The 18,368-nt window shown below is 41.6% G+C and overlaps 1 protein-coding gene across 8 annotated transcripts in view; it reads right to left on the reverse strand.

Annotated features, from left to right (window-relative positions):
• Positions 1 to 15,210, reverse strand: part of tfdp1a (transcription factor Dp-1, a) — a 56,041-nt gene extending 40,831 nt beyond the window's left edge. The window contains exons 1-4 of one of the 8 annotated variants that reach the window (XM_055644079.1): positions 14,766 to 15,210; positions 13,301 to 13,392; positions 4,841 to 4,907; positions 2,873 to 2,973 (exon numbers count right to left, since the gene is read on the reverse strand). In XM_055644079.1, coding sequence (XP_055500054.1) covers positions 2,873 to 2,973; positions 4,841 to 4,907; positions 13,301 to 13,312 — 180 coding nt within the window. In that variant the 5' untranslated portion in view covers positions 13,313 to 13,392; positions 14,766 to 15,210. Of the gene's footprint in view, positions 1 to 2,872; positions 2,974 to 4,840; positions 4,908 to 13,300; positions 13,393 to 14,030; positions 14,241 to 14,263; positions 14,729 to 14,765 lie in introns of those variants that run through there. The other 7 variants (XM_055644081.1, XM_055644080.1, XM_055644082.1 and 4 more) reach the window with 7 other exon arrangements.
• Positions 15,211 to 18,368: the final 3,158 nt, after the last annotated feature.

An 18,368-nucleotide genomic window follows, 5' to 3' on the forward strand; every position in this document is an offset into this window, starting at 1 on the left:
TTACTTTGCAAAACATTCTGAACATCTGTTTTCGCTTCTGGGGTATTGTGTGTAGATTGATGTTAAAAAAACTAATTTAATCGATTAAAAAATGCTGTAACTTCACAAAATGTGGAAAAAGTAAAAGGGTCTGAATACTTTCTGAATGCACTGTATATTAACGATTTAGACGAGGGAATTAAATGTGACCTATCCAAGTTTGCGGATGACACAAAGCTGGGTGGCAGAGTGAGCTGCGGTGAGGATGCTATCAGGCTGCAGGGTGACTGATTGGTTGGGTGAGTGGACAGATGCATGGTAGATGCAGTATAATGTGGATAAATGTGAGGCTATCCACTTTGGTGGTAAGAATAGGAAGGCAGATTATCTGAATTGTGTCAGATTAGGAAAAGGGGACGTGCAACAAGACCCGGGTGTGCTTGTACATCAGTCACTGAAAGTAAGCATGCAGGTACAGCTGGCAGTGAAGAAAGCTAATGGCATGTTGGCCTTCATTACGAGAGGATTTGAGTTTAGGAGCAAAGAGGTCCCACTGCAGTTGTACAGGGCCCTTGTGAGCCGGCACCTAAAGCATTGTGTGCAATTTTGGTCTCCTAATTTGCGGAAGGACATTATTGCTATTGAGGCAGTGCAGCGTAGGTTCACCAGGTTAATTCCCGGGATGGCAGGACTGACATATGATGAATTAATTGGTCGACTGGGCTTGTATTCACTGGAATTTAAAAGGATGAGAGGGTACCTTATAGAAACATAAATTTCTTAAAGGATTGGGCTGACTAGATGCTGGAAAAATGTTCCCAATGTTGGGAAAGTCCAGAACCAGGGGGTCACAGTTTAAAAATAAGGGGTAGGCCATTTAGAACCGAGATGAGGAAATTTTTCTTCACCCAGAGAGTTGTGAATCTGTGGAATTCTCTGCCACAGAAGGCAGTGGAGGCCAATTCACTGATTGTTTTCAAGAGAGTTAGATTTAGCTCCTAGGGCTAAAGGAATCAAGGAAAATGGGGAAGAAGCAGAAACGGGGTGCTGATTTTAGATGATCAGCCATGATCATGTTGAATGGCCTACTCCGGCATCTATTTTTATGTTTCAAAAATGTTGTGCTATTAAAAGATGCAAAAAGCACTTTCCATTCACCCCATAATTGTGTGCAGACGGACAATTATTCTTCCTACCAAAGTTCCACCCATATGCGCCTACTTGTGTGACTTTTCATCAGTCCTAGTTTAGTTTCCTTGCACTCTCAACTTCCTCCAAGGTACTTGACGATACAGATCAGAGGCTAATCACCAGGAACAATGCAACAGTAATTTATGATAACTAGGGAAGAAGAAATACAAAAACAATTTGGATAGAATTAAAAGTATCGAAAAAAATCAATGACACAACCAAGCATATACCAACCTAATCAAGCACCGCAGCTTTACCCTATAGTTTAATTATCAAAATGAGTGGATGAAATTGAAGGTATTGAGTGCAGGTAGCTTGCAGAGTGAAAGTTAAATGCAGCATAGATAATACATTCAGAGTAGATAAACTAGTATCCAAGCTCAATGGATGGAGTCAAGAGTCATACAATGTGGAAACGAGCCTTTTAGCCCAACATGCCCATACCAACCAACATCTACACTTGCCTCTGTTTGGCCCATATCCTTCTAAACCCATCATATCCATATACCTGTCTAAATATTTCTTAAACGTTGCAATAGAACCTGTCTCAACTACCTCCTCTGGCAGCTCATTCCATATACTCATCACCCTTTGTATAAAAAAAGTTACCCCTCAGGTTCCTATTAATTCTTTCCCCGCCCCTCACCTTAAATCAATGTCCTCTGGATCTTGATTTCTCCTACTCTGGGCAAGAGACGGTCTGATTATCTGATCTATTCCTCTCATAATTTTCTTTACCTCTATAAGATCACCCCTCAACAAACCATAGGATGTTGAGCATGACTGCCAAAGTAGCAAACTAAATAAATATAACTGATCTAAACGACCTCACTCTTCCCCACTAACTCAATAATATAATATAATATAAACCTAAGAACATTAAGATGAAACGGAAATGTCACAGATCTGATTACATCATGAGTTTTTGGTTGCTAAAATCCAAAAGGCGAATTTTAAGAGTGTTATCAGAAGTCCATGAAACATCAATAATCACAAAACACTTACAAAAACAAGCAATCAATTAAAAGTCAATTTTACATAGCTCAAATTTATTTAGCCATTACCACTGGGAAGGTGGTACAGGAGCCTGAAAACTAAACGCCAGGTTCAAGACCTCTTTCCCAGCAACCATCATGCTCTTGAACACTATACAACCACCAATCTCAGCAACTATGATCGACTATGTACTGCGTCTTCGGTTGCACTGCAGACTTTAGGTTTGCACTAATTGGTTAACTAGTATTACAGTATTCAATTTATCGTATTATTGATTATATTTGTGTTAAGTGTTTATGGGCCTGTTATGCTGCAATAGGTAGGAAATTTGAGTCAATTAAATACGCTTGACTTGCACATGCCAATGCCCTTATAATGCAATTAAATCAAAATGGTCTAATTGATCTCTCATCCCTAATAATTCTGCAAGATTCTCCTCATTCGCAATATAGGTAACCAACTACAAGGGTTCACTTAAAAAAGTAAACAAATTAACTAGATGCCTTCTCGTGTATTTGTGTCTATTTTAATGAGAATTCGCCGTTTCAATGTTAATCACGTCTCATCGACCTATCAAATTTGTCTTCTTGGGTTGAGTATCAAAGTTCTACCAACGCTCATCCAACCTACAAAAGTGTACAAAATAGGGAAGAAATAGTACCATCCTGCAACAATCAACATTGGTGTCCAAAAGTAACATCCTTACCATCTGAGGAGCATTACTAACATTTGATAGCCCCAATGTTTTTGGCAAAATTTGTTTCCCTGGGGTTATGAGATGCGAAGATGCTACTGTCACTAATGCAACTGTAAAGAGAAAAAGAGAGGTTGCAAGCACCAACACCATCTTCCGTTATTCATGTTAATACTTTAAACAATTGATGTTCAAAAAATTCCACCATTCATAAACTTGGCTATTACAAATAAAACATTTTTGCTACGTTCTGCAAGATAGACTTTTCCAGTTTGTTACAACAAAAATCTTCCATTTAAATTTTTTTGTGCAGCAGTTTTATAGAAATGAAACCAATGGATGATAAAAGTCTTCCAAAACCATTGCTAATAGAATAATTTGAAAAATGAATCTTGTGTCAATATATTGTTTAAAATATAACCAAAGCCAGTAGTTGGAACCATCTTAACATAATACGTTAAGAATATTATAGCAGGATGACCTTGATTTTGATCTAAATGGCCATTGAGTTCCAGTCAAATAAAGCTAATGTTCAGCAAGTACAACTGAGATTCTACTCTCCAATAGCAATAGGTATTTAGAAGCAACTTTGGAAAACTTTTCATATAAATCAATCTCTGTAAAATATCATATCTTCTTGACAGAAAATATCAGAGACATCACAGTGGAGCAGCGGCAGTGTTGCAGGCTCACTGGGTCAGAGACCTGGGTTTGATCCTGACCCTGGGCACTGTCTGTGCATTCTCCGTGACCGCGTGGGTTTTCTCTGAGTATTCCGGTTTCCAACAATGTATGCAGGTTTCTAGATCAATTAACTAGTTCCTGTAAATTACCTCCAGTGTGTATGATGCAAAACTGGGTTAAAATAGAACTAGCTCACTAGTAATATCCTTCTGTGTAAACTGGTATGCCAGAACTAACTGTGGGGGACCATTTCAAAACTTGTCACATGTACATTTACTATAAGCCGGTTGACAACTAAGAAATCTATCACATTGTGGATTGGAATTAAAACACGTCAAACAAGATTATTTTGTAAGTAATGAAAATACTGCCTAATGGAACGGATGGCGTAAAAATACTGTTAAAATTCACATGGGAAATGAAGTATCACTAAAGGAATAATTATTCATTTAATTTTGTTTTGTTGTGCTGATTTATAAAATTGGGATCTCTAAACATAGCTGACTACTTTAGTCCGAATTGAACAAATAAACTAACAGTGCCATCAATGAAAGAGGACATGTCTTCCACAAAAGCACAATCGACATTCATTTTGGAGACAGCTGATGTGGCCAATAGCGTCTTGACAAAAAATATCAGGATGTGAAATGTGACAAATGAGCATGTGAAAATTCACAGCCATCCACATCCTTATAGACAACAACACATCACTGTACTGCATCAGCTCACCAAGTCAGGCCTAGTAACTTTTACCCACAGTAGTTCATGCAATATTGGTACATTCAACCAATAAACTGCATAACTAATTGCCTATGAATAGTTTAGATGAATCAGAGTTCCAACTCTGTAAGTTGCTGTATAAATATCAAGCAGCAGACAAGAATAGCAAGGAATATTATGCCAAGCCATCCCTACACATTTCCAAATGACTGGTTTCACAGTACAAATGGCAGCAGGTTATCTGCTTACTAAAAAGAAAATGAGAACATGCAATTGGGCTTTCCATTAGATATTTTTAATTGTACTGCAGCAAACCAGTCTATCCAGTTATTCCCATTATTCAGTTAATTTGCTGAAAGAAATCCTGAATGTTCTCATCCAACTTTGTCAATAGCAGATAGTAACCGGACAACCATTTACGTTAAAAACTCAATTACGAAGAGAAGCTCATGAAATCCTATCATCCCATCAACAGGGAAATGAGTGGCTACTCTGCTGGCTGAGCCCCCCATATTAAAATGTGAAATAGATTAGGTTATGGAAAACTAAAACAAGAACAGAATGAATGATACTTACTTTTTGCTGGACTAACATTCTGATCTGTAAAAACTTTGATCTCGCCATTAGTTTCTCTTACCCCAATCTAAGGAGAAAAAACACACATGTGCTATAAATACCAACTTAACACGTCTGCTTTAACAAGCAGATAAATGCTCTTTCAAATAAATGGCACACCTTCTATCGTCACAGATCTTATTTTCCAAGAAAATAAACAATTTCTAGATTTTCACAGAAGCAGCTTCATAAATAGCCAGCAGAAATCAAAATTATACTTCATTCTTTCAACCCCGAAAAGAGAAATGTAGCCATCTGTTTTCGTAGAAACATTGATTTATTCAGCAACTTAAACAAGCAGGTCACACCACAAAATTGAACCATCACTATGGTACTACACATCTGTATTTTTCAGTGCAAGATGCAAAAACCTTTATATCAATGTATCCCTGAAAAGTAGAGTCCGAGAAAAACAATGATATCAGTTGGGCAGACAGCTTCATAATACTTGTTTTGTGGCAATTCAGATAAGATGTGCACTTCCTTGTTAATACCAACTCGACATCCTCCATAATTAATTTAATATTTGAGGCCAAGAATTTGGATGTTGGTCAGAACTGGACATCACAACTTGGGACATGGCTGACAGTTTTGGATAATCTTAAATTTAATAGAACAAATGTTGTTCAATAAAGAACTGGAACAGTCTCACCAAGAGCTAATAAACACATGGATAATAGTTTCAGTAGATGACATAAAATAGACGTATACTTGAGTAGAGACGGAAATAAGCAGTATTACTGCTGGTGAAGATGTTGCAGGAAACTTATCTTGGGTGTCTAATATGTCATCAGACTGCAAGCTGTATGCTTCAAACTTAGATAATTGCCAGGAGACTGTGGCTGGTACTGAAGATAATAGGTTTGGTCCTTCACATCAAGATGAAGAAAATATCTACTCATCCATTGCTGGATGCTGGGTTAGCAATCTGACAATTTAGAGACAGTGGTGGGGATGAGAGAAGCTGTAGTAAGGTAAAACCAAGTACAAACATGGGGAACTGATGGCTTTGCCCTTAAAAATAACATTTAACATCAAAGTCAAGATGTGCAGCATGAAAGGACAGAAACCTAGACATGTGTGCATCAGCTTAGAATGTCTTCATTACATTGCATATATCTAGCCTGAAGATACTTACAGTTGATGTTCTAATTTAACCAACGAGACTATGCTAAAAAAAAAACCTTTACAAATCATCAAAAATTCTGGGATGTGCATGGGGAAAATGATCAGCTGGTCCTCAAGACTGAATTGCTACTGTTCCAGATGGAGGCAAAAGGGCAGGGAGGGAAATATTGAGCAGAAGATGATCACCCAATAGATATCTGAGTTTACTTATGGAAAGGAGCAAAGCAAGAGCTGCTCTCTAATGAACAAAAGTTGTGGTGAGGTAAGTTAATTCTCTACCCTAAGAGTCACACGGGCTAACTATTAGAAATACTTATGTGCAGGCATTTTGTAAGGTTGGAGAGTTGGGTGCTATGGAGATCTGGCACAGAGGCGGTCAGGATACATAGGCCAATTAATACACCACAAGAACAGGCCCTTCCATTTTCTTGAGTCTGTCTGAATGTCTCCTAAATGCTGATGTTGCATTAACCATCTTGTTTAATGAACCATGTAAATGCAATGGACATTTTAGGCAGGCTGTCTAATGAACCAAATTTTTTTCAGTTGCAAGTATTTGGAACATGCTTCCCCACAGGGCAGAAGTATACTTTTTAGAATTTTTCCAGAGATAGACAGGATCTTCATTAGTAAGGGGGCAATAAGTTAGCAGAATGACCAGGAATGTAAAGTTGAGGTAACAATGGATCAGGCAATGGCAGAGAAGGCTCTAGGGGCAAATTGATTTGTTCCTGCTCCAAATCCATCTATCTATATATTTCTATACATAACTAAAACTCTATGGGGGGTGGGGTGAGAGATAGGGGAGGTGAGGGATTAGGAGGGGGGTAGGGAGGGGAGAGGAGTTATGGAGGGAGTGACTGAGGGTAGGGGAAAGGAGAGGGAGGGAGAGGTGATGGAGGGATTGGGGAGGGGAGAAGAGAGGAGGGGGTGGAGTGCTGGGGGATGAGCCGCACCTGCGCAGTTGGGGGGTACGGGTGAGTGGTGGAATATCGCTTTGGGGGAACAGGTTGTGTTGGGGGACCGGCCTCCCATGTGACAGGGACCCAACCCATTTAGTCTATTATGATTATATTAAACATATGGGAAGATCCCAATAACCACAAATGAGGAAAAATTAAAGAAAATAACTGATATTGCCCTCATTGGTGGCAGAATTAAGAATCAGAGGATACAATAAATTAGGACCAGTTGGGTTGTTCTTGTATAGAACTAGCATGGGCTAATGGTCTCCCATGCTGTAGCAATTATTTGACATGACAATATAATCCCCTTCATCACCACCGGATATAAATCCTGAAAAACACTCTACCCTGCAGCATTTTGAGGGGACCTGTCCAGAAGGACTACGGTGGCTCTAGGATATTGTAGTAAACCTTCAAGGACAATTTAGGGAGAGGCAACAAAAGGTGGATTTACCAGTAATCACTTTGTTTGAAGTGAACAAATCAGAAATTCATGAACTAAATAGATATCTATCATTTCAGCTCTTAATAGCTTGAAAACAGATCACTCCATAACTTTCTTGATTCAAGGGAATACAAGTCAATTTTTTGTGATCTATGCAGAAAAAGTTGTTCTCTCTGTACCTCCACTATATTAATTTTCTATTGTTTACAAAGTCCAAAAAGGATCATTTTATTTTTGCCTCCATTAAGGTCCAAATGCTAGAATTGAGCTACTTTGCTAGATCTAAAAACATCTTCGTAATTTAGTACTTCCACCCAGTTCATAATGTTGCCCGTGTGCTTTTTGCATTTATTTTATTTTAGACTCATAATTTTCTTTTTTAATTAGCCATAGCTTATTTTGGAAAGTAGAGCCTCTTAACATACCTACTGGTTCTACACTGAGCCCAAGAAAACAAACAATCAAACTGCCCAAAGCCTTTCCTGCCATTCAATATGAAGACAGACGATCTGCCCATGGCCTCAAATTCCCATCTGTGCCAGCTCCAAGCCATTTCTCCCAACCATTCAAAAAAATACCTCCAGTCATCTAGGCTCTGCAACTCTGTGGGGAATGCCAGAGATGTACTGCCAGACAACATTTTGAAAGACCTGTTTTAAATGACTACCCCTTTATCTTATTGCTAGTCCCTTGGCTCAAGACTTTCCCCCTATGGAAATATATCCATATCTACATTATATGCCCGTAAGGATCTTGTGTTCCAATATGATCACCCGTTTCTTCTAAACTCCACAAAGAATGCAGATTCAAATTCTTTAATTAATCACATTTGCACAACTATGCAGTTTTTCATTCTTTCGCCTTACAGCTGTTCAAGCAAATCTGCGACAAAATCAAAATCTACATGCCCTATGCTTCTTAACGCCATAGACATCATCCTTAATGTCTGGAAATTACAAAGACTTTTCCCTACCTCTTTACCACAGTTGTCTTTCCTCTGGAATTCAACCAGAAAAATGGATCACTTCACTTTTCAGATACCTCAGTGATGGCTAACATGTCTCACTTTGAGTTAAGTTTGCATTAGTAATTAATGTTATACTTCATAAATTTGTATGATGGGCAATTTTCTCAAACGTTCCAAACTGTCTTTCTGTTCAATCATATTATTCTCATATCACTGTTCTTTGGAATTTCATGAAGAAATAATGAGCAGGATGAAGAATGAAACTAGTATATTTGGATTTTCCAAAAACCTCTTAAAACAACAAATTAAAGGCCACTCATGCCATTGGGGTGGGTCATATTAGCATGAATAGATTAGTTAATTAACAAACTGAGTAAAGCAGGTCATTTTCAGATTTACAAGTTGCAACTTGTGAGACTTGTCCTCAAGGGGTCCAAAAATATTATACCGAAGCTTGCAAATGGAAGAACAGTTGTGAGGATGGAGTCCACAAGAAGGTACAGACAGTTTTAGTGTGTGGATGAAAATATAGCAGTTGAGTTACAGCAAAGAATCATGAAAAAACATGTAATTATCAATTATGGTAGGAAGAAGAGAAAAGTAGATCTGAATGACACTGTACACCAAATCAGCATGCAGATACATCAAATGATTACCAAAGCAAATTCCATGTAGACCATGTAGAGAAGATGGAATGGAAAAAGTATGGAAGTCTTGTCAAGACTTCACGGGGTTTTGATAAGGTCATATATGGAACACTGTACAAAATTTTAGTCTCCCCATTTCATCGTGCACACATTTCCTTAAAGGTCTTGAGACCACTATAGAAATACTTTATCAGTTTAATTACTGGAATTAAATGGTTGTCATGAGATGAAGAAAATATGGATTAAGCAAGATGGTGTTTAGAAAAAAAAGAGACGACATTGCAACACAAGATTCTTAAGTTTTAACAGGGTAGATGGAGTGAGAATTCATTTATAGCTGGGGGTATAATAGTGCATAGTCTCAGGCTCACCTGGGTAAAACTAATATGAAGAAAGGATTGCAAAGAACTGTAAATATTGAATGCAGGAAGAAATTCAAGGATGTCTCTTGGACTACTGTGGAAAATCAAATGTTATTGTATTTGGGCAGGAAAGGAGCTGAGGCCCACATTCAGATCAACTGTAAACTTACTGAATAGCAAAGGGGCTATTAGGCTATTCCTGCTCCATCTATAGTCACGCTAACTGGTAGAGCTCCTGTAATCAAGTGCTGATGACATTTTTTCTCAAACCACTCATACAGCCACGTTTACCTCTTTCGTTTGCTGATATCTATACCAATTTGTTGTTGGTTATAGTAATCATTCAAGAAGGACTTCTTGGCTTCTCTTCCTATGTTGTGGGCTAGATTTAAAGAATCGTTCTCCAGGCTTCATTGTCTTTGAGCCATTTGAAGACTTCCCTCACTTTGGCACCAGATAGGGAACACCCCACAGATCCCTCAATGCTGTTTACAAACAATGCTAACAGGGTATCACATATGGCCATTTCCTTAACTCTCTGGACACTTGCAGCCTGGCTGTCCTTTTGTCATATTCATCGATATCAACATGCTTCTGAAGCTGCACTGTCCTGAGGCATAAACCACGACATCCGGATACACATCTCTCACTTATGTGGGGCAATCTCCAACTCATTCCCACATGAGCTGGGAATTCAAGATGCACGGTCAGAAATGTATTTTTTCTCCACAGTTTCTGAATAATAAAACTCCAGGTTGTGCTCTTGTGGAGAACATAACACATCGCCTCTACATAGAAACTTAATAAATTGAACCAAAAAGAGTGCTGGAGTCATTCAGCAGGTCAGGCAGCTTCTCTGTAGAACATGAATGGGTGGCAATTGAGGTTCAGACTGATTGTAGTTGTGGGAGGGGGATGGGGCGAAAGAGGAAGTTGGAAGAGAGATGTGGGTGAGACAAAGTCTGGAAAGTGACACGTAAATATTTTTTGATTGGCAGATGGTTGGACAAAGGCAAGAGATGAAAAGACAAAAAACGTGAGACAAGGCTAGAAGAGTTGAGAAAAGTGAAACCAGAGGAAGGAACAATGGTGGCAGGACAATGGTGGCAGGTCCATCTGGGGTCCCTGGCGGTCCTTCCACCATGTGCACCTCCTCTAGCCTCATCTGTTACATTTAGTGCTCACAATATGGCCTTCTTTGCATCGGCAGCACCAGGCGCAAACCATTTTTCTGAGCACTTGTGCTCGGTCCATCAGGACACTCTGGATCTCCTGGTTGCTAACCATTTTGACTCCCCTTCCCATTCTGAACTTTCTGCCCTGGGTTGCCCCTGCTGTTGGAGTGGAACAGAGGCCACAAGAACAGCACCTCATGTTCCTCTTTGGTGGCTTGCAGTCAAGTGATATTAACATTGACAATAGTGCACGAGTAGGCCATTTGGCCCTTTGATCAGCACCTCCATTCAATGTGATCATGGCTGATCATCCCCAATCAGTACCCCGTTCCTGCCTTCTCCCCATATCCCCTGACTCCGCTATCTTTAAGAGCCCTATCTAGCTTTCTCTTGAAAATATCCAGAGAACCGGCCTCCACCGCCCTCTGAGGCAGAGAATTCCACAGACTCACAACTGTGTGAAAAAGTGTTTCCTCATCTCTGTTCTAAATGGCTTACCCCTTATTCTTAAACTGTGGTCCCTAGTTCTGGACTCCCCCAACATCGGGCACATGTTTCTTGCCTCTAGAGTGTCCAAACCCTTAATAATCTTATGTTTCAATAAGATAGCCTCTCATCCTTCTAAATTCAAGCCCAGCAACTCCATTCTCTCAGCATGACAGTCCCGCCATCCCAGAAATTAACCTTGTAAACCTACGCTGCACTCCCTCAATAGCAAGAATGGCCTTCTTCAAATTAGGAGACCAAAACTGCACACAATACTTCAGGTGTGGTCTCACTGGGGCCCTGTACAACTGCAGGACCTCTTCGCTCCTATACTCAACTCCTCTTGTTATAAAGGCCAACATGCCATTCGCTTTCTTCACTGCCTGCTGTACCTGCATGCTTACTTTCATTGACCGATGAACAAGGACGCCAGATCCTGTTGTACTTCCCCTTTTCCCCCAACTTGACACCATTTAGATAATAATATGCCTTGCTGTTTTTGCTATCAAAGTCGATAACATCACATTTATCCACATTAAACTGCATCTGCCCCACTCACTCAACCTGTCCAAGTCACCCTGCATTCTCATTGCAACCTCCTCACAGTTCACACTGCCACGCAGCTTTGTGTCATCTGCAAATTTGCTAATGTTACTTTGAACCCTTCATCTAAATCATTGATGTATATTGTCAATTGCTGCGGTCCCAGCACCGAGCCTTGCGGTACCCCATTAGTCACTGCCTGCCATTCTGAAAGGGACCCGTTAATCCCTACCCTTTGCTTCCTGTCTGCCAACCAATTTCTATCCATGTCAGCACTCAACACTCTAATTGAATTCTCCAATTTCAGGTGACTGACCTGCTGGCACCCCCAGCTGTTCCCACCTCCCTTTCCTACACCCAGACTGGATGTGCACCCATTTCGCCCTTTCCCCTTCACCCTGCCAACACCCCACCACCATCTATAATCTATATTCCTTCTTCTGTATTCACATGTCATGCCCTTTCTATCCTTATCTCACACTTTTGTCTTTTCATCTCTGATCTTTGTTCAACCATCTGTCGGTCACGCCCCCCCCCCCCCCAACAGTATCCACCTATTACTTGCCACTTTGTCCACTCCACCTCTCTTCAAGTCCCCCCACTACAATCAGCCTGATGGGTCACAACCCAAAAACATTGTCTATCCATATTCTCCAGTGATGCTGCTTGACTTGCTGAGTTACTGCAGCACTTTTAATTTTTTGTAAACTGGTAATCCATGGAACTGTTGTGATTTTTGACAATAAAGGAAATAGTTTACTGTGCAATTTGGAACTCGGTCCCAATTACGTTATCTAAAATGGTGGCACAGTGGTTAGATTACTAGTCTATTAATCCAGTGGCCCCAGTTCAAATCCTATATTGGGAGCTGTGTAATTTAAACTATATTAATTATTTGTAGATAAACATTAAAACATCTGAACTGTTCAAATGCCACCTGGCTCACTAATATCCTTCAGAGAATGAACTATGCTCTCTTTACACAAATGGCTTGAACATAACTCCTGACCCACCAATGCAGTTGATTTTTAAATGTTCTCAAAATTGCCTTGCAAGATACTTAATTCGGGAATAATGAAGAATAGGTAAAAAATGCTGGCCAGTCCATGATGCCAAAAACACGAAATTTAATATATAAAAAGAAAAGATGAAAGGCAATGAAGCACATACTATAGCTACAATATTGTGATCAGGAAGTACTGGTCGGGACACATCAGGGTAGAATGTGTGAAGTCATGAGAATACAGGATGAAATATTAAAGAGAATTGAAATTTGCAAGAGTTTAATAGAGCCTACTAAAGCCCATGTCAGATGGCCAGGGATGCAATGTGGGAACATTATCCATTTAGAATACAGATACCCATACGTACCCTCAGCATTTTGGGTATTTATTTCAAAAATCTAGCTTTTGCAGTTGATTTTTTATTTTTCAAATAATGAGCGGTGATTCATTTGTCTGCTATTTATGTAACTTGACCATCAAATTTACCCCTTCACTTCGAAAGTACATGGGTGTAAAATATTTGACAAGTTGTGGGGACTGGCACGACAGAACATGCAGTAAAGGCATCTACTCCATGAGTAAACAAGGCCATAGGTATCTTCAGACTAAAAGCCAAGTTGTCTGGTGACTCTAAATACTACCCCACTCCCCCACCAAAAAGTCTGCAAATTAAGTTACACACCCAGAAATAATACTTACATCTTTGGCCATGTTGATAGTTCTTTTATTGCTGAGTTTTGGATACTTCTGTTGCCAAAATTATAACAAGCACGATTCCACCTAAACAGTACCTAAATACATTGAAATAATTAAGTAGATTTAAAAATTCTTGCACATGCTGATCCAAAATGGATCAGAAAAGTAGTCATTTATGGTCTCATTCATTTCAACAATTTGTAGATTAAACTTATTTGGTTTGTCATGTATAAAGTTAAAATGCACAAAAAAAATCACAATTTTCCTCACCTATAGTTTGTTAATGTTTAGTTAATGTTATTGAGCACTAATAATGCAGTCATGGGAAAACTTAAACTTGGCCTTATACAAACAAAAACTTATTTTAGAAATTATTGAGAAAGATTACTGGGGCCTAGTACTCCAGAAGCAACTAGGTGAACTGCAAAATAATCAATCGATCTGAAGTTCTCATTAGTCCATATCCTGTACTTAAATCCTTTGGTTGTGAAAGAAAGCACATTGATCAAAGTAAAATGAATAAAAATACACGGGTATACACCAAGCAAAGTAAAAACTGGCTTGCAGACCAGTCAGCAGTAAGGCCTGCCAGGCCTCATGGCCTACCGACCAATTACACGAATATGAAATGCAAATACTGTCACATTTAATAAACGCACGGTTCTTTCCAGCTAAAGGTGAGGGGTTTTCCACATGGTGGATCGAGTAAAGAATAAAAAGCTTTAAATATTACACTTTTCTACTTTGCAGACATGCTCGATGTAAACCATTTCTTTCCAGAGCTTCCATCTTCAATATATTAATTGCATTACGAGTTACTTAAATGTTATAAAAGCTGCACATTTTCAACAAAGTTCGAACGATTTTTGAAAAGTTTTTTTTGAAAAAAAACTGCAATTGTTTTTTCTTTCTCCAGTATACCCCACACCCGACGCAGCCCCCGTCCCTCGCATAAACCGCTCATACCTACTGTAGCATTGCACATGGAGGCATTTCAAAGTTTCCCAACAAAATCTACATTCAAGCATTCAAATGATTCTGCTTGTGTTCACAGCAAACCCCCCACCTCCCCCAACAACCCGCTTCGCTCCCAGTCACCGGAGGGGGGATTCCTCCGACCAAGCCATGGTCCTCCCAACCAAGCCTAGGCCTGAAACCAGGGGCTCTCCTACTGTAAACAACCCCGCCAGAAGCTGCAGATCAGCAGATGGGAACCACGCCGGCCCTGAATTACTGGAGACCGCAAAAAGGCCGGGAGCTTCTTTAACTAAGACACAATTCTGGACCTTGTGACCCCCCCAATAATTGAAAGAAAATGCAACAGACAAAAAAAAAGACTTCTGTCATTGCCACTGCTCTTTTTCAGCAACCCCAAAGAGAAAACTAGATCGGAAACTTAGAAACGGTTGGTCTGCGCCTAGAATAAGCCGATCAAAATTGTTTTAACAGCGAGGTAAAGCAATGATACCTTCTCATACATAAAGCTATCGGCTCCACGGGCGGCGTAGGTTCAGTGTTTTTTCCGGGGGGTGGGGGAAAAGGATGGGTGGGAATTTAAAAAAGGAAATAAATTAAAAAATATATATAACAGCGATTAACAAGAGTGAGCGGCGGGGAAGGTGGTGAGGGGAATGAAGTTGACCACCACGGCTCCACACGCACACATCAGGGGAATGAAATTAAAAACAACTCGGCCCGATCACACTGTCATTATGGTGGGGCGGGGGCAGCCTGTTTGTCAGTTCTCGGTGGTGCTGGTGCAGAGAGGGAGCTTGGGGGTGTCCGGATCTCCGTGTGTTTTGTGTTGCTGGCGGTTGGTATGAACTCGCTGGCCTTGCCTGCCTTGCGTTTTCATCTCTTCCCCCCCCCGCCGCCCCCACCTCCCCGTTCCCGCTCGGCTCCCGGCCGCAGCGACGCGCCACTCAAAATGAAGCCGCTCGCCACGGCTCGCAACTGTTTTCATCCTCAACCGATCTTGGCGGCGTCCGACTCCCGCCTCGCTCCCATTGGCTCCTCGCTCGGCGCCGCCCCCGCCGCCCGCTCATTGGCTCGCCGCACACGGCGGCTCTCTTTCTATTCGCCCTCCGCGTAAAATCGTCATTGCATTCTCACCAATGCGAATCGGGTTTACATCGCCCTCCGGCGGCCGGCTGCGATGGATGCAGCCATTGGCTGAATCTCGCAGAATTCGCGGTTTCCATTGGGCTGTTCGGCCGGCCAAGGGGCAGATGGTTGGACGCTTCTCATTGGTCAAGCTGCGATCAACCGCCTCCTGTTTGAATCTAGTGCCGACGTCACCAGTGTGCGCTGGTCGGTGTCTTCTGTGTGGAAGCCGGAGTCTGGAATAAAGTTATGGTGAGGTGACAACGAAGCAATCAAAGTCCACTAACTACACTGCCTACAATTTTCCAGGTACTTTCATGTAGTACATTTAGGTTAATGTGAAATAGGCAGCTAATTGTGGGTCTGCAGAGGTTGTTCAGTGAAGCTGCGCTGGAAGTAGTGAGGACCACAAGAAAGGCAAGGCCTGCGGCCGAACATCGTACACATTAAGGGACAGAAACAACACTGAATGTATTTACCATCCTATGGGGAAACCTCAAAATTCTTTCGCGTTTACCCTTTTTGATGCTAAAATATAACAAAGCATACTCCCTAATATAGATGAAATAATGGCTATTTATCTTTGCGAATGGTTTTGCTTAGAAGGGTAGTCAGGATACCACGATCTTTTCTGTGGATGTCAGGACAAAGCACTATTTTTTTTGTTTGTACACCAGCATATGCAGTTTGTTGTATCTACTATGATCGTTTGTACAGATTTTTGAATAGGTTTGTTCAGAACAAGACCGTTTCTAAGAATGTAAAGAGCGAGATACAAGTGGAAGTGAGGTTGGGGTAGTGAGTGGAGACAAAAAAAAACCTGTTGATAGTGGAATTTTGAGCAAAACAAAGTGCTGGAGGAATGGGCATGTGAGCCGACATCTGTGGAGTGAAATGGAGTAGTTTGTTATGGGAATCATTTCATTTTTTTTTTTGTTATGGGCTAGGACCAGTTTTCAGACTGAAATAGACTGGTTTAGGTTTATTGTCACGTGTACTGAGGTACAGTGGCTACTTTTGTTTTATATGCAATCCAATCAAGCTAAGCTTGAACAATAAGTAAAGCAAAGGTAAGATGCAGAACATACTACTCTGCATTTTAGTGCACCAGTTCCAGAGACAAAGTGCAATAGACAATCGGTGCAGGAGTAGGCCATTTGGCCCTTTGAGCCAGCACCACCATTTAATGTGATCATGGCTGATCCTCCCCAATCAGTACCCCGTTCCTGCCTTCTTCCCATATCCCCTGACTCCGCACTCATTAAGAGCCTATCTAACTCTCTCTTGAAAGTATCCAGAGAACCGGCCTCCACCGCCCTTTGAGGCAGAGAATTCCACAGACTCGCAACTCTCTGTGATAAAAAGTGTTTCCTCGACTCCGTTCTAAATGGTTTACCCCTTATTCTTAAACTGTGGCCCCTGGTTCTGGACTCCCCCAACATCGGGAACATGTTTCCTGCCTCTAGCATGTCCAAACCCTTACTAATCTTATACAATACAATACCGTTTATTTGTCATTTGAACCTCACATGAAGTTCAAAAGAAATTTGGTTTCTGCAGTCATACAAGAAAAGAACCAAGACACACACCAACACAATTTACACAGACATCCATCACAGTGAATCTCCTCCTCACTGTGATGGAAGGCAAAGTTTTGTATCTCCCCAGCTCTCCATTCCTCTCCCGAAGTCAAAGCCCCCGGCGGGCACTAGCAAGTCCGCGGCCATTTAAAGCAGCGCCGGGCGATGTAAGGCCCTGCTCCAGGTCCCGATGTCGGAGCCCCCGGCGGGCCCTGCTCCAGGTCCCGATGTCGGAGCCCCTGGCGGGCGCTAGCAAGTCCGTTGCCATTTAAAACCGCACCGGGCGATGTAAGGCCCCGCTCCAGGTCACTCTCAACCCCGCAATTCGAGCAGGAGAAGTCGCCGTTGCTGGTGCCCCGCAAAGCAGTCTCCCCACCGGGGACCCGCGAGCTCCCGGTGTCACCATCCACCGGAGTCGGGTCGCAGCAGCGCGCCACCGCAGCTCTCCACACTCCGAAGCCAGCCAGCCCTGGTAGGTCCGCAGCTCCGTAGGCTCCGTGATTTGAGCCCCCAGGTCGTTCCGGTTGGAGGCCACTCCACGGTGCTAGGCCCCAACGGCAACGGAGACCCGACAGGGAAAAGGTCTGGTCCCCGTACAGGGAAGAGATCCCAAAGTTACCCCCACCTACCTCCCACGCCCCCCACACATACACAGTCAAAAACCCACCACAAACTGTACCCTCAACAGGACAATAAAATAAAAAAAAGACAGACGGACTGCAGAGGCCGCTACGACATCGGTCGCGGCGCCAACCCATTATATGCTTCAATAAGATCCCCTCTCATCCTATACAAGCCCAGCCACTCCATTCTCTCAGCATATGACAGTCCTGCCATCCTGGGAATTAACCTTGGAAACCTACGCTGTACTCCCTCAATAACAAGTATGTCCTTCATCAAATTAGGGGACCAAAACCACACACAATATTCCAGGTGTGGTCTCACTAGGGCCCTATATAACTGCAGAAACGGCATTTTGTTTGGACCTCAAGGGGTCCAAATGACAATTAAATTGAATCTTGAGAAGGACCTCTTTGCTCCTATACTCAACTCCTCGTGTTATAAAGGCCAACATGCCACATTAAACTGCATCTGCCCACACACCCAACCTGTCCAAGTCGCCCTGCATTCTCATAGCATCCTCCTCACAGTTCACATTGCCACCCAACTTTGTGTCATTTGCAAATTTGCAATGTCCTCAATGAGGTAAAGTTGAGATTATCATCGGAATTATTAAATCCATGATTTACACGAAAGAAATGAGGAAATATTATACAAATAGAACCGCTTGGATAGTGACTTTTATATAAGCTAGGTAATTTACAAAAGAAAAGCTTAAAGCTTTCCTGAACCGAAATAAAGTGCAAACAGACACATACACACAGGCA

The sequence above is a fragment of the Leucoraja erinacea genome, chromosome 12 (assembly GCF_028641065.1).
Source record: "Leucoraja erinacea ecotype New England chromosome 12, Leri_hhj_1, whole genome shotgun sequence".
Classification (NCBI taxonomy): Eukaryota; Metazoa; Chordata; class Chondrichthyes; order Rajiformes; family Rajidae; genus Leucoraja; species Leucoraja erinaceus.